The 23,394-nt window shown below is 39.0% G+C and overlaps 1 protein-coding gene and 1 non-coding gene across 2 annotated transcripts in view; both read right to left on the bottom strand.

Annotated features, from left to right (window-relative positions):
• Nucleotides 1-582: 582 nt before the first annotated feature.
• Nucleotides 583-656, bottom strand: Trnat-agu (transfer RNA threonine (anticodon AGU)). The gene has a single exon. It is a non-coding gene; the product is annotated as a tRNA-Thr (tRNA).
• Nucleotides 657-4,017: 3,361 nt separating this feature from the next.
• Nucleotides 4,018-23,394, bottom strand: part of LOC139735599 (uncharacterized) — a 39,817-nt gene continuing 20,440 nt past the window's right edge. The window contains exons 6-16 of the mRNA XM_071646355.1: nucleotides 18,782-18,928; nucleotides 18,009-18,034; nucleotides 17,220-17,374; nucleotides 16,612-16,778; nucleotides 13,634-13,692; nucleotides 11,557-11,621; nucleotides 10,844-10,979; nucleotides 10,092-10,119; nucleotides 8,852-8,903; nucleotides 6,545-6,659; nucleotides 4,018-5,056 (exon numbers count right to left, since the gene is read on the bottom strand). Coding sequence (XP_071502456.1) covers nucleotides 4,970-5,056; nucleotides 6,545-6,659; nucleotides 8,852-8,903; nucleotides 10,092-10,119; nucleotides 10,844-10,979; nucleotides 11,557-11,621; nucleotides 13,634-13,692; nucleotides 16,612-16,778; nucleotides 17,220-17,374; nucleotides 18,009-18,034; nucleotides 18,782-18,928 — 1,037 coding nt within the window. The 3' untranslated portion in view covers nucleotides 4,018-4,969. The remainder of the gene's footprint in view (nucleotides 5,057-6,544; nucleotides 6,660-8,851; nucleotides 8,904-10,091; nucleotides 10,120-10,843; nucleotides 10,980-11,556; nucleotides 11,622-13,633; nucleotides 13,693-16,611; nucleotides 16,779-17,219; nucleotides 17,375-18,008; nucleotides 18,035-18,781; nucleotides 18,929-23,394) is intronic.

Raw genomic sequence — 23,394 nt, 5'->3', positions numbered from 1 at the left:
TCCACACTCATCTTTGGCCTTGTCTGCGCAGTGCTTACGTAGACATTAATTATGCATACGTCAGCACTCTCTACATAAATCTGGGTCAGTAAGTCAACCAGGCCATGTCCGGTACTCAGGATGTGGTAATTAAAGGGATATCAAAATTACCCGGACTCTATTTTTGAGCATAAACTCAACTGCGCAACTTCACGTCACTTTTATGTACATCCACGAAAATGAGATGACTTTGACTGAACGTGACGCTTATAAGAGTTTTGGCAGAAATCTATTACAAATAGTTGTGCATTGAATGAGATAGCAAAAAAAAAAAATAAAAGAACAGAATTCAAACAAACACAGAGAGTGACTGACGGCAATACTAATCAAATCGGCGAAAATATACAAGAACGTGATCGACAAGGTGTACAAGTGTGAGAACAAGAGCTGTGAGAGCAAGATAAGAGAAAATATAAATACATATACAAAACAGATGGTAAGTCTGCAAGAAAGGTAATATACATGTATGTCTCCCTCCCTCTCTCTCTCTCTATTTTATATATATATATATATAAATAGTGAGAACTTTGAGCAAAGAAAATGGGTTTTCATCGGGATTCGAACCCGAGACCTCCGGATTACTAGACCGGTGCTCTACCGACTGAGCTATTGAAAGCCCTAGATCGGTGTTCGTCCCAAACCCTTAACTCTCTTTGCTCGTGTGGTCAGAATCTATAGTGTGTGTATGTGTGCCACACACACACACATTAACCTGACATAAACCCAAAGGATGTAAATCAACTTTGGAATTAATGCGAGGGATCGCCGAAGCGATGCAGCTTTTGGTAATATATTCTGAAACAAGAAAGGGAAAACTGACCAGAAACGAATAATAATAGATAAATATATATATATATATATATATATATATATATATATATATATATATACATACAAATACACACACACTCACATGAACACACACACTCACATATACATACATACATATATATATATACATGTATATATATATATATAGATAAGATTATGTTCATCTTGGAATTTTCCACGTGTTGGACTTCGAATGTTATGATTAAAAGAAGAATGAGTCTCAAATACGCCATCTGTAGATCCAACAAGAAGGTTTTACTTCACAAAATTTTCAGCCTGCCTCAGAGCATTGTTATGATGTTATGATGTTAGGATTCATGTTTGCAAAAACTTATCGTTGTCCTAGTATACACTACTCTGACGAAGGCGTGAGGCAGGCTGAAAATTTTGTGAATTAAAACCTTCTTGTTGGATCTACAGATGGCGTATTTGAGACTCATTCTTCTTTTAATCATAGATAGATAGATAGATAGATAGATAAATAGATAGATAGATAGATAGATAGATAGATAGATAGATAGAGAGATAGAGAGATAGAGATATAGAGAGATAGATATACTGTAAATATACTGGTATACATATAACACACAGTGGTATACAAACATATACTCAAGTATATGCACATGCTCACACTTATTCTACTGGCAACACTCAACGCACAAAAATGCATCTTGTGTAGTCTTCTACTTTCACGTTGGAAATGAACACGGCTGGTATTTACTTGGCATATTTCATTATCATCACTTGTAACGTAACAGCCTGCCAATAAACTAATACAACACACACTATGTATGACTTGAATCCAGTATAAATGACACAAGTTGAGACCATTGGCTATGACTACCACCAAAAGCCACTGCAGTATGAAATTGATATCATTTGTTTCTTTCTGAATCCAATACATATGCCATAAAATCCTGACTCTGATCATGCAGATTTTCTGTATTCAAAGAGTCAAATCCAGGCTAGGTTGACTGAGCATACTTTGGACATGCACAAAGTGTATACTCTGGATTACAGCATGCAGATCTTAAGTACCTGGTACTACATTTATAGTAAGAAATATTTCAGCCACTGATGATATATAAAGTAAGACATTTCACAAATGATAGAGAAAAATGTGTAAAGGAATATTTCTTTGTATACATAGGAAAGCTTTCAGACCTTATTACAATAAGAACATGAATCTAGGAGCTTTCATGCTAAAAAAAAAAAAACAAGAGACAAAAAATGCATACAATATGGTTGTATTGTAAGATCAGTCTAGGATAGAATATGAAGAAGGAATATAATATACTAGTAAGTCGCATAGACTTTACTCTTCCTATAAAGGTCATTTGCTTCATAACTTTAATGATTTGTCATGGTCGTTACAACAAGCAGAAAGGAAAAGAATTGAGGATTGTCTAACGAGTTACTACATAGTAATGTCAACATAGTTAATATACCACATCAGGTCACCATCTTACGATGTTTTGCAATTAGTACAGGCTGACACTCCTGGAACATGCCTTTGGTCGCATGATTCTCCTTGTTGTACACCTGAAAACATCTTATCAATAAAGAAAATGCTCAAAGGCACACGGATCTGAGATTCATGAGGGGCGCTGTTGGATGGCAAGATGATAGCTGCCATCTTTATTACAAAGATTGAGGATGTAAAGATAGTCAACTGTCAATCAAAGTAGATCACGGGTACATATTATTGCATGCACTCACTTTTGTACAGATTAAATTGTTCTTGATTTGCTTTATTCACTCACATACCTGATCCAGAGACAAACAAATTCACACTGTATTCTGACTATTTTTGACATACTCGCATGACAAATTGTGACCCGCTACAACAAAAGGATCCTAAAGTCGCTGACGGGCGAGCCAAACATGGCCCAGAAAAATGATATTTTCAGGCTTTTCCTTTGATCATTTAGCTTCGAAATTTCGGCAGATGATAGAAGATACATTAGACTACAAAATTCTGTTAAAACAGAAATCTGAACGTTTTGACAGATTTTGGTGATTTGACTTCAATCTCGATTTTCTCGGCTCACCCATCAGCGACTTTAGGATCCTTTTGTTGTAGCGGGTCACAATTGGTTTCATTCAGACATTCAGAATGCAGCAGATGCGCTAAGTGTCGAAATTACCGAATAATATGGTGTCCAGTGGCACATATTTCGGCATTCTCAGATAAAACTGCTGTTTGTCAATGAAACAGCGCCCTCTTGAATCCTGGATTCTCCAGGACCTCTCTTTAATTAACTCTTGAATATGGTTTGCACAAAGCGTGCAAGTTACCATTATACATCACATGCCACTTGGTCCTGCTTCAAGTCTTCCACTTTTATTCGTATAAACTACACAGATCTGTTGGCAATACTTTACCTCTGAGTAGTGAGTATACTCTGCAGCCATGAAGACTCCCAACAAGTCATGCAAGGCTGTGAGACAGTCATCTTCAGCATGCTTCTTTCCATCATTTCATTTTGAAGCTGCGGGGTCTTAATTCAAGACTATAATTTGCTGATCACCATTTATCTGACATTAGAATAACAGTAATATCTGGGTACTGTGACATGTTTGCTAATACACTGTAGTATTCCTCCACTAATATATTCATAGCTGCAGACACTTGATTTCCTGGATCTGCGTCACCGAAGCACGAAAATGGCACTTCATCTGAGCATGCTTCAAGTAATCATGAACAACCTAGTTTGCCTCTTCCTACCATCTGGGGAACAACTCATAATTCTGCAACTGCGGCTCAAAAACCGGGACCTGAGAGATAGCTATCATGAGTTCAATACTAGTATCACGCCATTGAAAGACCAACATTGAAATGATCATTGTGCACTTGTGAAGAGGTGTGCCAATGTATTAAAGGGATGGTATAGGTATTGGTGGAGATGAGGATTGAGCTTTTAAATTTGTGCAAGATATCAAGAAAATGCATATAAAATGATACAGAGCAGGCCATTTTAAGAGGAATTCAAAGTTTATTAGATGAAAATCGGTTGCGGAATGGCTGAGACATCTAAAAAGAAAGTAAAACAAAGCAATCCTAATAAACGGTTGGCCCCACTTTTTATTAGGATTGCTCTTTTTTTTTTCTTTTTTTTTTGATATCTCAGCCATTTCAAAACCAATTTTCATCAAATAAATGTTGAATCCCTCTTGGAATTACATGCTCTTTTATATTTCATAAGTGGTTTCTTATTAACCCGTTGAGGACGAGTCCCGAGTATACTCGGGCAGGCGTCTATGGGAAATGTGTGTTGTAACAAAATCAAACCGTCCTCAACGGGTTAACTCTCAAAAAAATGTTAAAAGACCAAAACTATACAGTCCCTTTAGAGTAAAGTCTTTGAGTGGCAGATCACAGTGGTTACGCAAACTGAAAGCACCCAAGGTGACTTTGCCTATTCAAGACACCTCCAGTTAGGTCAATGGACAATGCCAGCGACCAAATACCTCACCATCTTTAATCTTGAAGTGGATCAAGAGAAATATTCTGTGTCTTAAAAAATTACAAAATAAAAGGAATGCATCACATCTATGGCACACATAACGATATATAGTTTTTCTCATCTTTTTCATTCTAATAAGATTATGTTCAACCTTGATGAAACTGAATGTGAGTATTCATTAATCTAACTTTATCTTATAAAAGTTTTCTGTAATAAAACTTTGTATTATAAAGACTTCCCACTATTGTTTTTCCACAAGATTGCCCATCCTGAAGAGTGGGATTTTTTTTTTCTTTGCTCGAAATGGAATGGAGAAAATGATGTAGATGTATAATATACATAGCCATTCTACATGAGGGAAAATACTTGCCATCACAATCAATTTTTCAGCTTTGGTAAGCATCGTCTTTCACCTAAATGTGCTTGATATGACTACACCATGGTACGATGACAGTGTCGTAAGTAACCACAGCAGAATTTTGGCAGCATGTTGTTGTCATGAGCAAAATTTGGCATTGAAAGAGAGCAAAGAGTGAAGGCGGTGATTATTGGTTTTAAATTTGGTTTCTTTCACCACCCAAAATGGCTAGTTGTCCCTGCTACTCTATCTAGGGGGGCAGTTTCTCAGTCTTTCACACGCTGGAGTCCCCGTCGGAGTCCGGCTGGGGCCAGGAACGGCTCTGCTGAAGTGCCTCTGTCCGGCTCACTCCCCGATCAAACTGCGAAGAAACAAGGAGCAATGGGGAAAGATGATGACGGATTCAAGACTGTCATTGGTATTAGTCAAAACATAAATTAAACTGCCGACCACTGCACATTATGTCTCTGCAGCCTCTGTATCAAAATTTCTAAGTTGCCACTAAAGTTGAAGTGAATAATGACTTGTTTTACATGTCCACTATTAAAAAAAGGAACAAAAATTCTTTGCAAGTGACCATAGGACTGAAAGCTCTTAGTCTTCACCGAAGGACTACAGACTACTGTAAAAGTGGAAATTTTCGCGGTGTTGAAATTTTCGCACATTTCCCGCAACGAGAAGCTAGCGCGAAAATAAAAGCACGCTGATATTTTTGCCTGCCATATGTTCCAGTACTTGATGTCTTGATTCCGCGGAATTAAAAACACGCGAAAGTCTTCTCACACGGCCAAGGGCGAAAAATTAGTCGGGCGAAAATATCCACTTTTACAGAGTATGAGGATTAAGTGTCTCACCTAAGTGCTGCTGTCAGTAACATAATAATATATATTATATTTATGATATCATATAAATTTGAAACAACCGAACACACTAAGCATACCCAATCAATGCACAGAACATGCATATTCTTTAAAAATTTCAAATACATTTTTTTTTTTTACTGTTGATGTAGGAAAAAAGGAAAGAAGGAAAAGATTGTAACTTTTGTGCAAACACACCCACGTGGCAGCTCTGTACACTGGAATCATACTAAAGACACAACTTACTTGTAACATTAATGATGATAATAATAGTGATTTATCTAGCACATTATCCATGATAATTCTCTATGTGCCTTACATCAACCCATATAAACTCTTGTGTCAAATAGCTACATGTTAATTTGAATACATATAATGTTCAATTATACTTCATATGAATAAAATGTAAAAAAATAAAGTGAATATAACAGTCTCGTATCATTTTAATGCTTGATGCTATAACATTTTCACTTGACTACAACTAGTAAGTGTCCCACCAAACAGCACACCCAAAAACAACTTAAAGATAATATAAAGTTTTGGTACCTCAAAAATTTCCCTGATTTTCCTTGTCTTAGTTTGTGTTTCAGGTGAAAGTACCTTTCATATAACTAACACTGTGAGACTTACTCGCCCCAAAGTGCTCTCATGTCTTAGTAATCATGTAATAATGGTTTCATACAATACGTGTATATTGATTCTCGCGGTACCGCGTCGAGTCAAACTAATGGCTCGTTCAAATTTTTCAGAGCCCGCTCTGCTCTGGTATGAAACCATTATTGCATGATTACTATTAAAGACATGAGAGCACTTTGGGGCGAGTAAGTCTCACAGTGTTAGTTATATGAAAGGTACTTTAACCTGAAACACAAACTAAGACAAGGAAAATCAGGGAAACTTTTGAGGTACCAAAACTTTATATTATCTTTAAACCACAGCAAGATAAGATTTCCAGGGCAAGAGAAGGTGGAAGTGAGAGGGGAACCAACCTCCGTCCCTGATGTGTACGATCCCGTCTCCCATCTCTGTGACGTCCTGACCTCAGTGCTGCTCTGTATTCTCACCGTCCTTCCTGACGAACTCTTGAAGAGCTCACTCGCTTGGCTGTGGGAGACATAGAACTTTAACCCATTAGTAACTGAAATGCCCAAAACAACCCAAAACTGCTCATCTGTTTTTTGATAGTTTTATGCTTTATCATCTTTTTTTTTCATATATGACTGTGCATCACAAAACCAATAAATGTCGCACCCCTTGATTTTACATGAGGACTCAAAACAGGTGAAATGGGTCAACAAAGTCAATCTTGAGTTTTTCATATTTTCTGAAAGAACTACTCTTCTTTTACATTATTCCTAAATTTGGGATCATAACATGAATGGGAAAGTGTGTTTTATTCCAGAGTGTGTGCTTTCTTTCAAATATTTACATAGGTTGGGAGAGTCAATTTGAATCGAGGTATATATCATTTTAAAGCTTAGAGTCTGCTCTCTCAGAATCTGCCCTTAACCAAAAATCCATGTCTGGCAACTTTTTGTTGGTTTTGTGATGCAGGGTCATATATAGAACATACAATTACGTAATTTGAAAGAGATCAAAAGTCAACAAAAGTGTGTCAGAATTATTTCTGTTACACACCTATGTCTTGGTAAAGTCAATAGGCTTTCAAACAAAAATAACTTATAATAGACAAAAATAAACATGCAGTGAGTTATTTTACATGATTTAGAAAGTTGTTGAAATGAAGAGTAATATTGCTGTACCTTCCAGGGAACAACAGGCTATTATGTACAGAATCTTCAGTAGCTAAAGGGTTAATGAATCATCATTGTAATATTTAAAAATAAAAAGGAATTCTCACAGTATTGAAACTAAATGTATCTCAAAATCTAGTCAACACACAGCAAACATTTTCAGACTTTGTTCCTGCACTGTTTGGGTCCCTACATGTAAATATTTTTTTTTTTTAAAGTTTGGCCAAGTAACAGCTTAGTGCATGAGCACATGATGGGTTCATTTCATTTAATTTAATTCTTCTTTTTCCGCACTTTCATGAAGGTCATTACAAAAAGAGACGGAATACGAACAAGTACTCACAATGATATTAACGGACACAATGTATTGGCATACAGCACACATCTTATATGACCTGACCTTCCAACCTTTCTGACAGAAAAATGTGATCTGGCTCAAAAGTAGGAAAGAAAGAGCAATTCCCATAGGGGTATGTACAGAAATTATGAAGAAAAATAGGAAACTCCTACTGAAACAAGAACTGGGAATGGTCAAAATTCAGATTCTTTCCTCGAAATTCAGAACGATTGGAAGGTTTTTATAACCATCAGGATACAAACAAAAAGGCAGTACCATTTCTAAATGGAAAACACAAACACATGCACACTGAAAAATATAGTAGGCGAATACTGTAAAAGCTTTTATTTTTGCGTACAGATATTTCGGCAAAGAGAAGGTCACAGACACTTTTGCCAGGTTTTTGTTTTTTTGCAATTTGACATCTAGACTACTGTAAACGTCAATATTTTCGCGCGATTAATTTTTCGCGCTGAGCGGCTCGAAAACGTATTCGCGGGTTCTTAAATTCGCGCTCCGCAGCAGGTTACTTTACTGTAGTACACATTCACTGCTTTCATCCAAAGCCTCTGCTACATAGCTTGCTATGCCAGCGTACGACAAGCGACGTAGCGAGCGGCTCGACTGCGAGTACAAGCACTCAAATACGTAGTACAGCTGTGACTGTAGTACCGTAGTCACGGGGGAATGTAGCATCGGTGCGCGCGGTGCACACTGCATGCTACAGTACACAGCAATCTATCGTCTCTTCGCACAGTACTAGTAGCGTAAACATGCCTGTACATTGTACTACGTAGCAGTATCATCGATGAAGCGCACACAATTCATCCCGTTCAAAATGTGCATAGAAAATTGTGAAGATATATTCGCGCGTTTTTGAATTCGCGCTAGCCGAACGTAGCGCGAAATCCGCGAAAATTAATGTACCGCGAAAATTTCCACGTTTACAGTATTGTAAGTGCATCAATACCCTAGCATGTCGCGATATTTTCTTGTGTTGTTAAATTCGCAACCCCCCAAAAAAGATTCCCCAAATTTGCAAAAATTTCACCTCGCAAAAATAACAGCTGTTGCAGTAATACTGAACCCTCGAGAGACGTATTGGGTAACTATAAAGTTGTAGTAATAATCAGATAGGTATCAACCCACCACATTTGGCCATACAAGAGAGAGAGAGAGAGAGAGAAAGAGAGAAAGAAACTCACTCATGTGTCATACTCCTTGCAGTCATGGATGTTGTTGGTCTTGTCTCTTCACCTAAATAAACATAAATTGAATACAATTTGTAGATAAGACGATTTCAAGCTGCAGTTACTGTAATAATGTGGCTGTTTCAGATCATCCTCAGTTTTGATGAAAATTGTGACCAGGTAAAAAAAAAGAAATGATGCAGTTACAATTCTCATATGAGATTTTAGTATCATGGCACCCAATATTGAAAATATGAAGAGTTTGTTTGCAGAAAGCGATAAGTCCATATTTGCCAAATGGAGATATTTGCGATTAAAAGTCAAGAAAAATAAAAGGAATAATAAGAAAATTTTTGCTTCTTTTGACCATAACCTCAAAAATGTACTCTTATATGTAGTGACCAATATATCATTTAAGAGGTATTATTTTGTACTTTATGACAGAGACCGTACTTCCGAATCTTAAAAAATGGACTTATCGGTTTTTGCGAACAAACTCTTCATATGTTTCTGTGGTTGTTTCTAATAATAACAACAAGAAACACTGATTTTGACAAATTTATCTGTAGGAATAAAAAGTTAGATACCACTGAGCATGACTTCACAAGTTTGTTCAATTGTACAACTGCCTCCTGGAGCATAAAATATCAAATATATTATTCTGATTAATGTATGAACTTGTGCCTTAATGAAGAAATCCATTGTGCTTACATGTTCTGCATTATTATGATACAATGATACAATGCAAATGGCATACACACAGGGATGCGAACCTCACAAATAGCACTGCAGTATTCTGATGGCTGAAAAGCACGTTTTTGAAGGAAAAGAAGTATTTTCTAACTTTCCTGCAACTGACATTTGTTGTATGAAATTTGCAAAAATGGTATTTTCCAAGAAACGTACAGTATTTTGAGCAAAAAACAGTACTAAATACTGCAAAAAAGTAACAGTTGGTATCTCAGTACATAATACCACTTCTTTGTATACATAGAGCTATTGTATGTGAAATATCGCTACACATGGGTGCCATGATTCAAATAATTGAAAAGTTATCACAGCATAACACTCTTTCCGACACACACTTTGACATAATGTTGAATACATTCCTTCAATTTACATTCAGTCTTTCCATCATTTTCTTTCCTATGTGATTGTAGAATACACTCTTCTCCCTTTATGACAATTATACATAGAAAGAACAGGAAAAAACCAAACAAAACACCTGAATTCACAAGAAATATTCTTTGCTTACCTTGTGCCTTTTCCCATGCCATCGGTCTCTGTAAATAAAAAGAAATTAAAACAAAATCAAGACATGGCTTGTTGTATTTCATGGGGGGGGGGGGGGAATTATTTAAGGCTGCTAACTCTTGAACCTAGCACAGGGTTCACAGGTGAAAGTTGGGCTCCACAATGGGGGCGGTTCTGGGGCATGCCTCAAAACCAATGAGGGCAGGAAGAAGGGGTCCGGGGTAAACATATTATCATATTAAAACATTGCATGAATGGCTGGGGGGGGGGGGGAACCCTGACAAATTATAATTGTCATTCTCTTCTAATAATTGACAGGTGAAAGTAGTTTTTGAATCTTTTCTCCATAAGACAGCAGTATTGAGTGTAAAGTTCTACCTTGCTAAAGTGTCAACCTTTGTAGGTGTTAAACACTTAAGTGTTAACCTTCCAAAGTGTTATCCTGACAGTGTCAAAAGATCAAAGTGATAAAGTGACAAATATCCTTCTGCAGTGTTAACCTCACACAATGTCAACCTGCCACAGTGCTAACCTGACAGTGTGAAAAGCTCAATGTGGTAAATGACAAACTGTCAACTCAACACCAACCTGCCACAGTGTCTACTTGCCAATCAGGTAACCAGAAAAACTGTTGATCAGGGAACGTGTTAACCTGACCAATTAATACTTGAGAAAGCACAAACACGCCACAGTGCTTTACATGTTGTAGAACCAACACGTAAAGTGCAAAGCCTAAACTTTCAAATGACTTACGGGGCCCGTCACCTGCGAGGCGCTCTCGAAGTCGGAGCTGGAGCTGAAGGAGACTTCACTGGAGCTGTCGATGCTGGCGTAGGCCCCATAGCCCTGGGTGAGGCCCGCCCCCATACCAGCCCCACCTGGGATCACACTGCATTCAGGATTGGGCAGCAGAAAGAGCAAAACAAAACAAGAAATAAGAAAAGAAGTACACAATAAGAGAATGACCTTTGATCTCAATTTGCCTTTCTTTTCAGTCAGATCTTAGGCACAATGTACATCTATTGAGACTTTGTCAAACTTTGGCCAAAGGCAAGTGTATCTTAACATGATTGTCAGAAAAAGATTTTGCTTATTTTTGTTTACGATTTTCTCTATAAAGTTGAATTTTCTGAGACATGGATACAACCTTTCACTGCTATTCAATAATAGAGGTAAACTTGATTTGTTACTCAGTCATTCTCATCAAGGTAACAGATATTTCGACTAATGACTTCAGGAGGTTAAAAAAAAACAGAAGTGGAAAGAGAACAAGAAGAATAGAGGAGAACAAGATAAAAAGAGAAGAAGTGAAGTAGAAGCATAGAAGAAGAAACCACAGAAGACAACATAAATGCTAAGGAAAGAAGGGAGTGATGGAGGAGGATGGTGAAGGAAGGAACAGGTGGAGCAGAGGAGACGAGAGACAGCATCTATTCATGAATCCTGACCATGCCCTTAACCCTCACCTTGCACACTTACTGCATACACCAACCTTCACCTCAGTCACCTGTTTTGGGGGTCGTTTCCGCACCTGCTCCAATTCGAGGCAAAGGAGACACAAAAAAGCAAAAAAATAAGAAAACAACACTTTACAGGAAAGACTAGAACCATGAGTTTCATTAAATGATCCCTCAAGAGTGCTTTTACATGTTGGTCTGCAGACGCAAATTTCGAAAATATGTATTATATAATAATGCTGTATGTTCCTGTGTTATCTATTCATTTTTTTTAAAGACTCCCTGCAAAAACACGGCAATTGCCAAATTGTGTCTCGCCCATTCGCGTACAAGGAATTAATATTTTTTATAACTTCCAGAAGTTAATTGACCTGCTTATGACCTTTGACCTTGTGGTGACCTTGAACAACCTAAGGGACATTTACCATCCAAGTTTGGTCACAAACGGACAAAGGGATCAAAAGTAATGAGCCGTAATCGAAACGCGCCATAAAAACTTAACATTGGGCCCTAAAAATTTGTTGACCCCTTTCTGTGACCTTTGACCTTGTGATGACCTTTAACTCCCCAAGGGACATCTACTGTCCAAGTTTGGTCACAAACGGACATAGAGATCAAAAGTTATGAGCCACAATCAAAAAGTGCCCTAAAAACATAACATTGGGCCCTAAAAATTTGTTGACCCCTTTCTGTGACCTTTGACCTTGTGATGACCTTTAACTCCCCAAGGGACATCTACTGTCCAAGTTTGGTCACAAACGGACATAGAGATCAAAAGTTATGAGCCACAATCAAAACGTGCCCTAAAAACATAACATTGGGCCCTAAAAGTTTGTTGACCCCTGTCTGTGACCGTTGACCTTGTGACGACCTTCACCTCCCCAAGGGACATCTTCCAACCAAGTTTGGTCACAAACGGACAAAGGGATCAAAAGTTATGAGCCATAAACGAAATGCGCCCTAAAAACTTAACATTGGGCCCTAAAAGTTTGTTGACCCCTGTCTGTAACCTTTGACCTTGTGGTTACTTTCAACTTCCCAAGAGACATCTACCATCACCCAAGTTTGATTGCCATTGTAGCAACATGTGCTGAGTTACGTGTGATAAGAGAGTCTTGCAAGTAAACTTTAACGTATGACCTCAAATGACCTTTGACCTTATCATGTGACCTCTTACGGCACCATAACATGAAGGTACCCCCAGTGCATCCATCACCCAAGTTTGATTGCCATTGTGGCAACATGTGTCGAGTTACATGTGATAAGAGAGTCTTGCAAGTAAACTTTAACGTATGACCTCAAATGACCTTTGACCTTATCCTGTGACCTCCAACGGCACCATAACATGAAGGTACCCCCAGTGCATCTATGACCCAAGTTAGGTTGTAATCCAAGCAACTTATGTGAAGTTATTTGTCAAAAGAGAGTCTTGCAGGTAAACTTTAACGTAGAAAAGAGAGTCTTGCACATACTCTTTAATATATGACCTCAAATGACCTTTGACATCATCACATGACCTCTGACAATACCATAACATGAAGATACCCCTAGTGCTTCTATCACCCAAGTGTGGCTGCCATTGCTGTAACAGTTGCCAAGTTATGCATCATAAGAGAGTCTTGCAGGTAAACTTTAACATTTGTGACGGACGACGGACGACGGACGGACGACGGACGACGGACGGACGACGGACGGACGACGGACGGACGCCATTTGGATCCCTTAGTCTCGCCTTCACCTCCGGTGGGCGAGACAAAAAGGCATAAATCACATGATCATTGTACTTTCTAACCCTGACTCTCTTTTAGTGCGAGTTTCTGTGTTTCTGTTCTATGCACAAAAATATCATAATCACACTATTCACAAGTGGAATGTGCAAGATACATAATAAAGAGTAAGTTCTGAGCTTAGCACATGATGATACAAAATGAAAAGACATCAGCTGATTTGGTGTGAAATGGAGGAATCCTTGGACATAAATAATGAAGTCTTCAAAAAGACGGGACATGCATGAAAATGTGAACTCGTTAGAGTGCATCAATGAAAGACATCGTCCCCATGAATGACTGGAAAAGATAAGCCTCACCTTTTGTCCGGTTGTTTTGACATCTGTGATGCCCTCATCCATCAGATCACTGGCATCCTCTTCATAAAGTAAGGAACAAAACAAACAAAACATTCAGTTCATTGCCATACTGAGAGAAAACTCGCATGCATTGGACCTGTGTTAATCGAGTATATTCAGGACTCGTCTTTAATGGGTTAATATAGATCAGAGAACACACTGCTGCATGATGCTGACCTTTAGGTGATGAAGAGCACTTAATGGGATACTACACCAATACAAATCACATCCAGCATGAGGCACCTCCTACAAAACTCAACCATGTATACTCCCTTTGTGTGTGTGTGTGTGTGTGCTCTGTACAGCCCTTACCCACTCATAACTCTGTACTGTATTAATCCTTTATGTGCCCTGCACTTAGCTTAACGAGCCAAGCGTTTTTATGAATATTTGGAAATCCATCTTAACTTGACTCAGTTGTAGATTAGCAAGCCCACTCAGGTGTAGCAATATACCTCAGTCCAATAGGAAAGCTATGGTGACACACTAGGAATTGGGGGATTTATCAAATTTCCATTCTTTGACAATTAATATCCATATACATGCGCATCTGTGCCAGAGAGCAAACAAAGCAGAGATATGCTGCATTTTCACCATGTTCCTGGCGGCCACGGCAGTCACGTTTCACCCACCGTTGACAGAACGGGATAGATGTGAGACAACACCGAAACACGGGATGGGCAAACGTGACAGCATGTGATTGCCATGAATGCCATGTCAGATTTTTAAACTGTCAAAAAATTTGCCACGGCAGTCCAGCGCTATTGAGAAACCTTGTAGGTCATAATAAATAATAACGTGAACACAAGAAAATGTAACGGCACATAATAGGGTTTAACAAAACTTGGAGGCAGTTCGTACTCAGACGCGAATGAAAATATCGTGTAGTCTAGCCTGACCAGATGCTGTAACTAGAGAAGCACTGAGCGCGCAGACCTCCGCCAAGCATGCAGCCCATTTACACCCGCACTGATCTTGTTCTTCCACAGAGATCAGTGATTTCCACCCATACGTACTGCATTGTGTGCTGAAAGCCGCCTGATTTCCCAATATAGAAGCCTTTGTTACGTCATAAACCCTCAGCTGCACCGCGCGCCTCACCCTAGCAGAAACTAGAGCACGCACTTTAGAGCGTGCATGCAAACCTCAAATATGCGCAGCCTGAACTCCCAAGTTCATTGACACTACCTGCCAATATATCAAAAATTCTTCATAAATTCCCCCAAAATACTGGGATCACTACCAAAAGTTAATCGTTTGTTACTTGTGTCATTCTAAACCTTTCCTGCAAGTTTCATCTCAATCCGTCAACTACTTTTTGAGTTATTTTGCACACAGACAAACGAATGAACGAACGAACGAACGAACGAAAGAACGAACGAACTAACTAACAAACAAACCAACGGTAACGAAAACATAACCTCCCCCCTTGGTGGAGGTAATAGAGTCAGAAAGCTACATGTTCCTTGCAGCTAGGACTGGAACAAAGAAAACAAGGCAATCGCCAAATTGTGTCTCGCCCATTCGCGTACAAGGAATTAATATTTTGTATAACTCCCAGAAGTTAATTGACCTGCTTATGACCTTTGACCTTGTGGTGACCTTCAATACCCTAAGGGACATTTACCATCCAAGTTTGGTCACAAACGGACAAAGGGGATCAAAAGTAATGAGCCATAATCGAAACGCGCCATAAAAACTTAACATTGGGCCCTAAAAATTTGTTGACCCCTTTCTGTGACCTTTGACCTTGTGATGACCTTTAACTCCCCAAGGGACATCTACCGTTCAAGTTTGGTCACAAACGGACATAGGGATCAAATGTTATGAGCCACAATCAAAACGCGCCCTAAAAAAATAACATTGGGCCCTAAAAGTTTGTTGACCCCTTTCTGTGACCTTTGACCTTGTGACGACCTTCACCTCCCCAAGGGACATGTTCCATCCAAGTTTGGTCACAAACGGACAAAGGGATCAAAAGTTATGAGCCATAAACGAAATGCACCCTAAAAACTTAACATTGGGCCCTAAAAGTTCGTTGACCCCTGTCTGTAACCTTTGACCTTGTGGTTACCTTCAACTTCCCAAGAGACATCTACCATCACCCAAGTTTGATTGCCATTGTAGCAACATGTGCTGAGTTATGTGTGATAAGAGAGTCTTGCAAGTAAACTTTAACATATGACCTCAAATGACCTTTGACCTTATCATGTGACCTCTTACGGCACCATAACATGAAGGTACCCCAAGTGCATCCATCACCCAAGTTTGATTGCTATTGTAGCAACATGTGTCGAGTTACGAGTGATAAGAGAGTCTTGCAAGTAAACTTTAACGTATGACCTCAAATGACCTTTGACCTTATCCTGTGACCTCCAACGGCACCATAACATGAAGGTACCCCCAGCGCATCTATGACCCAAGTTAGGTTGTAATCCAAGCAACTTATGTGAAGTTATTTGTCAAAAGAGAGTCTTGCAGGTAAACTTTAACATAGAAAAGAGGGTCTTGCACATACCCTTTAATATATGACCTCAAATGACCTTTGCCCTCATCACATGACTTCTGACAACACCATAACATGAAGATACCCCTAGTGCTTCTATCACCCAAGTGTGGCTGCCATTGCTGTAACAGTTGCCAAGTTATGCATCATAAGAGAGTCTTGCAGGTAAACTTTAACATTTGTGACGGACGACGGACGGACGACGGACGACGGACGGACGACGGACGGACGACGGACGGACGACGGACGGACGCCATTTGGATCCCTTAGTCTCGCCTTCACCTCCGGTGGGCGAGACAACTAGAATACAGAGGGGGAAAAAACAGGAGAATATCTCATCTCTATGCTTCGCGCAAACAGGGCTGCTGTGGCCGCCGGGAACATGGTGTAAACGTAGCATTAGGGTTTTAGTTAATGATGCAAGAGATGTTACCAAGCATGTCTGTGGCCTCCTCGTACCCTCCCTGGTCAGGGTCCCCCGCGTCTCCTCCGCTGTCAAGGTAACCGAGGGTCTCCACTTTCCTCTGGGCCTCCACCAGGGCTGCCAACGCCTCCTTGTGCTTTTTGGCCTTCTGGTCTGGCTTGGCCCGCCTCTCCTGACTGCAGGGGAGGTGATGAGGGGGGTTGGGGTGAAGGGCGGAGAGCAAATATGAAATGGTGCAGGATGGATTCTCAAACCCTTACCAGAAGTATGTTTTCACTGCTCTCTTATATTTGTGTGAAACAAAAAACAGAGTATAACACTGCCTTTGAAAAATTGTAACCTTAGCATTTACTTTTTAGTAAGTTAAATGTTTAATGTGTAATGCCTTGTTTGATTGTATCAAATCATAATACATGTATTGTTTTGTTCTTGTTTGTATGTTATGCTTTTTCTTCAATAAAAACCTAAAAAACATGCATGCTATAATTATAAACTGATGTGTAACTTTACTCACTTCAATCTAGTATTCCAAGAAGAAGAGGACTTTAAAAATGACACCAACATACATCACCACAATGATGTATAAGATGGTGAATTAAAGGAAAAATCCCTCTTACACTTTCTGTTGCTCTGATTCCTGCTTGGAGGATGAATCCTTGTCGTAAAGTTTGGTCAGCTTGTCTGTGGAGAGTTCCTCCTTCAGAAAAGCCTCCTCCACTTGGTCTGGCGGCTGGTAGGGCTTGGGAGGAGGGGGTCTGTATGGCCCTGTGTCCTGCAGAGTGCACAGTGGGAGAATGGGGGTAGGATATAGAGTCAGAGGAGTTCCCATGGCAACGTAAGATGCATGATAGGAGCAGAGAGTGGCTGTGACTTTATCAGGGTATTGTGATGATGGGTGATACATGTATGTGAATTTTACAATGTTTCAACAACGACAAGAAAAAAAAAAACAGAGCCGTTTACAATAGACATCAAAGTTTATCTAAGATGTTGGGACTCGGTAACTGAATGATAATAAAAATCTACTCAAATTACAAGGCTCTCTTTTCCTTTTCTTTGAATGCTAGGAGGTATTCTCCCAGACAGAAACATCAGATTTCTGCAAATGTTTTGCTATGTTACATTGACCTTGCTTTGCAGTTTGCTACATTGCAGCAGCACGAGTCATAAGCTGATGTCACATTAAAGGTAATACATAAGGGAAAATTTTTCACTTATGACTTACATACAATGTACATTTCTAGTCAGTTTCCCTTTTGTTTGCAGTTATTACAGGTTATAGTTAGAAGTTTATTTAATTCACTTATAAATTATACATTTGTGGTCAGTTCTCCTTTGTTCGCGTATATTACAGGTTACAGTTAGAAGTTTTCATTAGATGGCAAGGTCTGTAAACAGATACATACCATTTCGGAGACCCACGCTTGTGCACCTGATGGAACAAAAAAGACAGACAATGTTCATCAAGGAGTAAGGAAAAAATAAACTATATCTTATAATTGTTTCCTCTCTCTCTCTCTTTCACTATGTTTCTTGCTTTCTCTCTTTTCATCCCCATTATCTTTCTGCCCTACTTCAGAAATATGAAAAAGCAAAAATGTATTTCATTTATACTCAGATACAATGTGTACATGAAGTATCAGTCAAACATACTGGAGAATAGAGGAAGAAGCACAAAGGACAGAGTTGCAAATTCTCAGTTTTTCCTTCCATTGTTCATACTTTCTGTCTGTCATTGTGTCTGATGAAGTATATATAAGTAGGTAGTAAATAAGTGAGTACACTTGTAACTAGGTAAGCATGTACTAAGTTTGCATCAAAGTACTGGTACCATGTGAGTACAGCGTATGTAAAGTAAGGAAGGAAGTAAGTAAGGAAGTAAGTATGTCAGTCAGTCAGTAAGTAAGTAAGTAAGTGAGGAAGTAAGTAAAATAAGTAGGTACTTTAGTAAGTAAGAAAATATGTATTCAGTAAAATACGTAAGTAAGCAAGCAAGTGAGTAAGTATGTACATTATATCAAGTAAAATAAGTAAGCAAGCAAGTACACTGTAAGTATAAGTAAGTACATATATGTATTAAGTAAAACAAGTAAGTATTTAAAAGCAAATATTAGTAAGTACATAAGTATCTTCAAGTAAGTATTAGTAAGCACAGATGAAAGTACAGGGTCTGCCTCACCTGGACTGAAGAGGGTCTTGGGCCTCTGTGGGGGCTTCTCCTGGGACTGGACAAAGATCTGCTCCACGTCCGCCTCGCTGGACGGTGTGGACTTACTGGACTCCTCCTCTGCCCCTCCGGCACTGGAGCTCTTCCGCAGCTTGCGGGCTGGACGACAGCAGTGTGGGTTGCATGGAGCAATATGACAAAATTGACAATGAGCAAAAAAACAAACAAACAAACAAACAATAACAAACCAGATAGCTACTATAGCTTAAAAATACTTTTATAAGGTTTTGGAGAATCAAACATCTATTCATTTCAATCATTCCTCTTGATGTTGCTCATTCATACGTAAGATATAACATTTGTGTTGTGTATCAACAAGCAAGATTGCATATTTCCTACAGATGCATCTGACTTTTGCCTCAATGTTTTGCTACATGATGAAGACTTAAGTCTGTAATTCCAGCCTTTCTCTGAATTTTTGTCTTGTATTTGTATACAGGACTGTTTGAGGACTTCATACTGGTTTCACTGAAGGCCTGGACTATCACATGGAAGTGTTCTGTATTTGATTTACAATATTCTAGAGTTTGTTAGAGCAATTAGAGCAAATCTTTAGCAATACATTTCAAAACAAACTGGTGCAGGACTGAATGCTTGCCCTGGAGAAATCTGCAGTTACCTCTGGGGCCAAACAGGGTTTCTATGACTTGAATCACCTCATACTATTAAGTTTTCAAATGGTATGAAAATTCTTTTGCCATGGAGCATGGAGCATAACAATCAAGGCAAATTAATGAGAGTGACATCATTACAGACATAGATCATCATGCTCTTAATAGAATATCAATACATGTAACATTAAATGGGCAATGAAGTGCATGCTACACCATGAATTCATTACAAGATTATACAAATTATTTCACTTACAAAATTGTAAATCAAGAGCACACAGAATGGTGAAGGCTACACTTGCATAAGCAACAGCTGCAATCATGAATGTAGCTTGTGATAACTGCATGCATTATCTCTATCCACTCAAAATTTCCTTTTGTAAGTTATAGTGCATTTCAAAGCTGAAGTTCAAGTAACGCATTATCTACTAACTAAAAGCATTTGACTGAAAAGCACTGTTGGCAGTCTGCATGCACAGATGTTTTCATTTCGTGTGTGTCATGTTAATTTTGTAAGCATTTATTTGAGATGCTGGGAGAACATTGCTATAATATTTCTAAACCCAAAGCACAGTTAAAGGTGATTAGATTGCACTAGAGATCGCGCTGGGACTAGTCCAAAATTTGAAGGGTACTTGACCTTTGGCACCACACAGCCCCACACTAAGCACTGCTGCCAAGATTTGTCATAGAACTTAAAGGGGAAGTGGACCCTGGACACAAGAGGGCGCTGTTGCATTTTACATGTGCCTACACATCTGATATATTCGGAATGTTCAAATGAAGTCCATTCATAAGGTGATACATTGTAAGTGTGTCAAAAATGGTTGTACATTGTAAATAATGCCAGTTTTGGTTTGTCTCTTGATTCGGCCATTGTGTCTGTCAGGTTCCGCCTTCAGAGCTGTACTTCAAATGTGCACAATTCTTTTTAAAATACAATTTGCTCACTGGCTAGCCACAGAAAAAAGTTGTATGTAAATATGTGATCTTCTTTGAGTGACAGATATCTAGCTTTACATTATTAATCTTTGTAATAAAGACGGCAGCAAGCAAACCAAAAGCCCCCTCTTGAATTCTGGGACCTTGTACATGCTGTACCTTTAATTCTCGCTATCGCCAATGACGTAAAAAGTACCCGGATGTTGATTTAAGCGTCATTTACGGTGCATTATGGGATAGTCCGGTAGCAAAATCACTTCCGTTCGTACGCGCGTGATACGTGACTAATGCGATTTACACACACAACCGACTGTATTCTACGTGTACTTCCGGTTTTCTCGACTTGAATTACAGCTTTAATATGATTTGAAATTTCTCCATTCTTAAGAAATTGCTGTTACTACAACTATTGGTTGTTGCTGCGAAGCTGCCATGTGTTGTTCGCACGACAATAAATGAAAAAAATCTGCAGAAATAGGACCCTTACTGGCATGCGAGACGTGACGTGGCAGCGTGGGTGAAGTTTGCGGGTGACTCCACAGCGCAGTACGTGCACGCGCGACTTACTAGTAGTGGTAGTAGCACTAGGTATGTAGACCTAGTACAGTGCCTACGTACATTGTACGTACGTGTACTTACTTGGAAGAAATTGCTTTGGAGACAGGATAAGTTCGAGATCACTGTTCGTTCCCGATTGTGTTCGCGACATTTCGACAGAGAACAAATAAATAAAAAAGATGGGCATTCCATGACGATATACTGTATATCCAGGTGGGTGAATATTTTCCAGCATATTTTCAGCGTATGCAGAGATGACTGATCTGTGATGTACGCCGTACCGGTATGTGTTAGCTTATGCGCTGCGTGCAGTGAGTGGTGCATGCTAGCAAGAAAGGCCGGCCGCCGGCGGCGGGGACTACAGTGTACGAGTATGCATGACAGGCCTGGCCACTCGCTGGCTCGGGCAGTACAGCGGCCTACTGTACTAGTATCCGTGGTCGGCGCTGCGCTATAGGTAAGGTACACGTACGCGCACGCTAGCGTTGTGCAAATTATGCCCCGCGCCGGAAGTGCCCTTGCTACCAAGTGAACTAAATCTTGACGAGAAAGCCACATCCGGGTACTTTTTACGTCATTGGCGATAGCGAGAATTACCACACTTCTCTACACGGACAATTTGAAACAAGAAAAAGCAATAGCATGAAATAAAAGAAAACAGCGTTAAATAAAATAAACCAATAAATGCAGTAAAATATGGTAAAATGAATCAAAACTAACTGAAAAGAGGCAATAAAAGAAAATTGTATAAATTGTAATTGGTGGAGTACACAAAATATTCACAACAAACAGGAACAAGCTCCACTACAATTGCAACAAGGCAAAGTAGTACTCCCTCAGAGCATGAGTCAAAATAATAATCATAATGTATTCAAATATTTATTCTTCTTTTTTGGGGGGTAAAATCTAGCACTTTCAGTTCTCTACCAAAGATTCCAGTTTAGCATTAACAAAATACAAACCTGGTTTTAAACAAACAGGAATCAACATTGATATTTACTGACACAAGAGAAAATAAGAATTTATCTAGATCTACAATGAAGCAATTTCCCCAACTATGGTAGAGAGAGAAAAAAAAGAGAGGTCCTGTCTTGTGGCCAAACTCATGTGTTAATTGCCATCTATCCCTGGCCATTACATGAAACAAGCTGTCTAACAGTCTATCTGTATTCACAGTGATTGCTTTGAGCTGCAGCTTCTCCATAGGAAAAAAAAACAAACTTGGTAGCCCCCTCAATTAGAAATACTTATCAATTTGTCAATCAGTCTGGGCATATACAAATGTGTAAATAAACTAATTAAGAATTAAAAATTGAAAAGTTGTAACTAAATGAATTAGTATGTAAAGAGTGAATTGAAGGGCTGTTCAAGAATAAAATTGATAATCACAACCATACACTTGTCTGCATCTGTGCAAGTCTCATAAGTCATGTTCTGGAGAACAATTATGATGTTTATGACTGTGAATGTGCCAATTGAATGATGTATGATGGCATTAGATAAAGCCATTAACTTTGTGCTGGAACAACTCTACAACGATATCATACATCTGTACACCTGCTCCCAAGAAGTAATGGGTTAATTCAACACAGCTATTACACTGACAGTTTAAATAAATGAACTGCCTTGCCTACAGCAAATTAGCTAGCACTTCATCATTAATATCTGCCCACTGACCATGCATCAAAACCCAGTTTATGAATCATGCTACCAGAATTGAAACTCTACCATCTGATTGGCTTTGACTTGCATTCTGATCAGAAACTGAAACAAGTGGGGTATGGTTCAAACAAAGGAGTTTAAAATGTCTGTCACACAGGAGACAAATGTATGACCCTTTGCTCTACTAGAAAGGGCCTGAAGAAAGGCTAGGAAGAGTGGCAGAGAAAATGAGAAAAGGCAAGTATAAACAAGAGAGAGATACACAGACTGAGAATGAAATATAGGCGGGCAGATAGACACATGTAGATAGATAGATAGATAGATAGATGGATAGATAGATAGATAGATAGATTGATTGATGGATAGATAGATGGATAGATGGATAGATAGATAGATAGATAGATGGATAGATAGATATATAGATAGATGGATAGATAGATAGATAGATTGATGGATGGATAGATAGATTGATGGATGGATAGATAGATTGATGGATAATAGATAGATGGATAGATAGATGGATAGATGTAGATAAATAGATAGATAGATAGATAGATAGATAGATAGATGGATAGATGTATATAGACAGATGATAGATAGATAGATAGATAGATAGGCAGATAGATAGATAGATAGAAAATAGATAGATGGATAGCTAAATAAATAGATACACAGAATTCAAACCCCAAGCATCTCTTGAATGGGAGATTTTCCTGCCTCGAGCGAGACCCCCCCCCCCCCCCCCCCCCCAAGCAAGGTGGAGACATTGATTGCATGATGAAGATGCAAATT

Source organism: Diadema antillarum, unplaced genomic scaffold, assembly GCF_040938485.1.
Source record: "Diadema antillarum isolate AM-2024a unplaced genomic scaffold, OU_Dant_1.0 seq00000586_RagTag, whole genome shotgun sequence".
NCBI classification, from domain to species: domain Eukaryota; kingdom Metazoa; phylum Echinodermata; class Echinoidea; order Diadematoida; family Diadematidae; genus Diadema; species Diadema antillarum.
The sequence above is the reverse complement of the archived record's forward strand: the minus strand, read 5'-3'. Positions and strand labels throughout refer to the sequence as shown.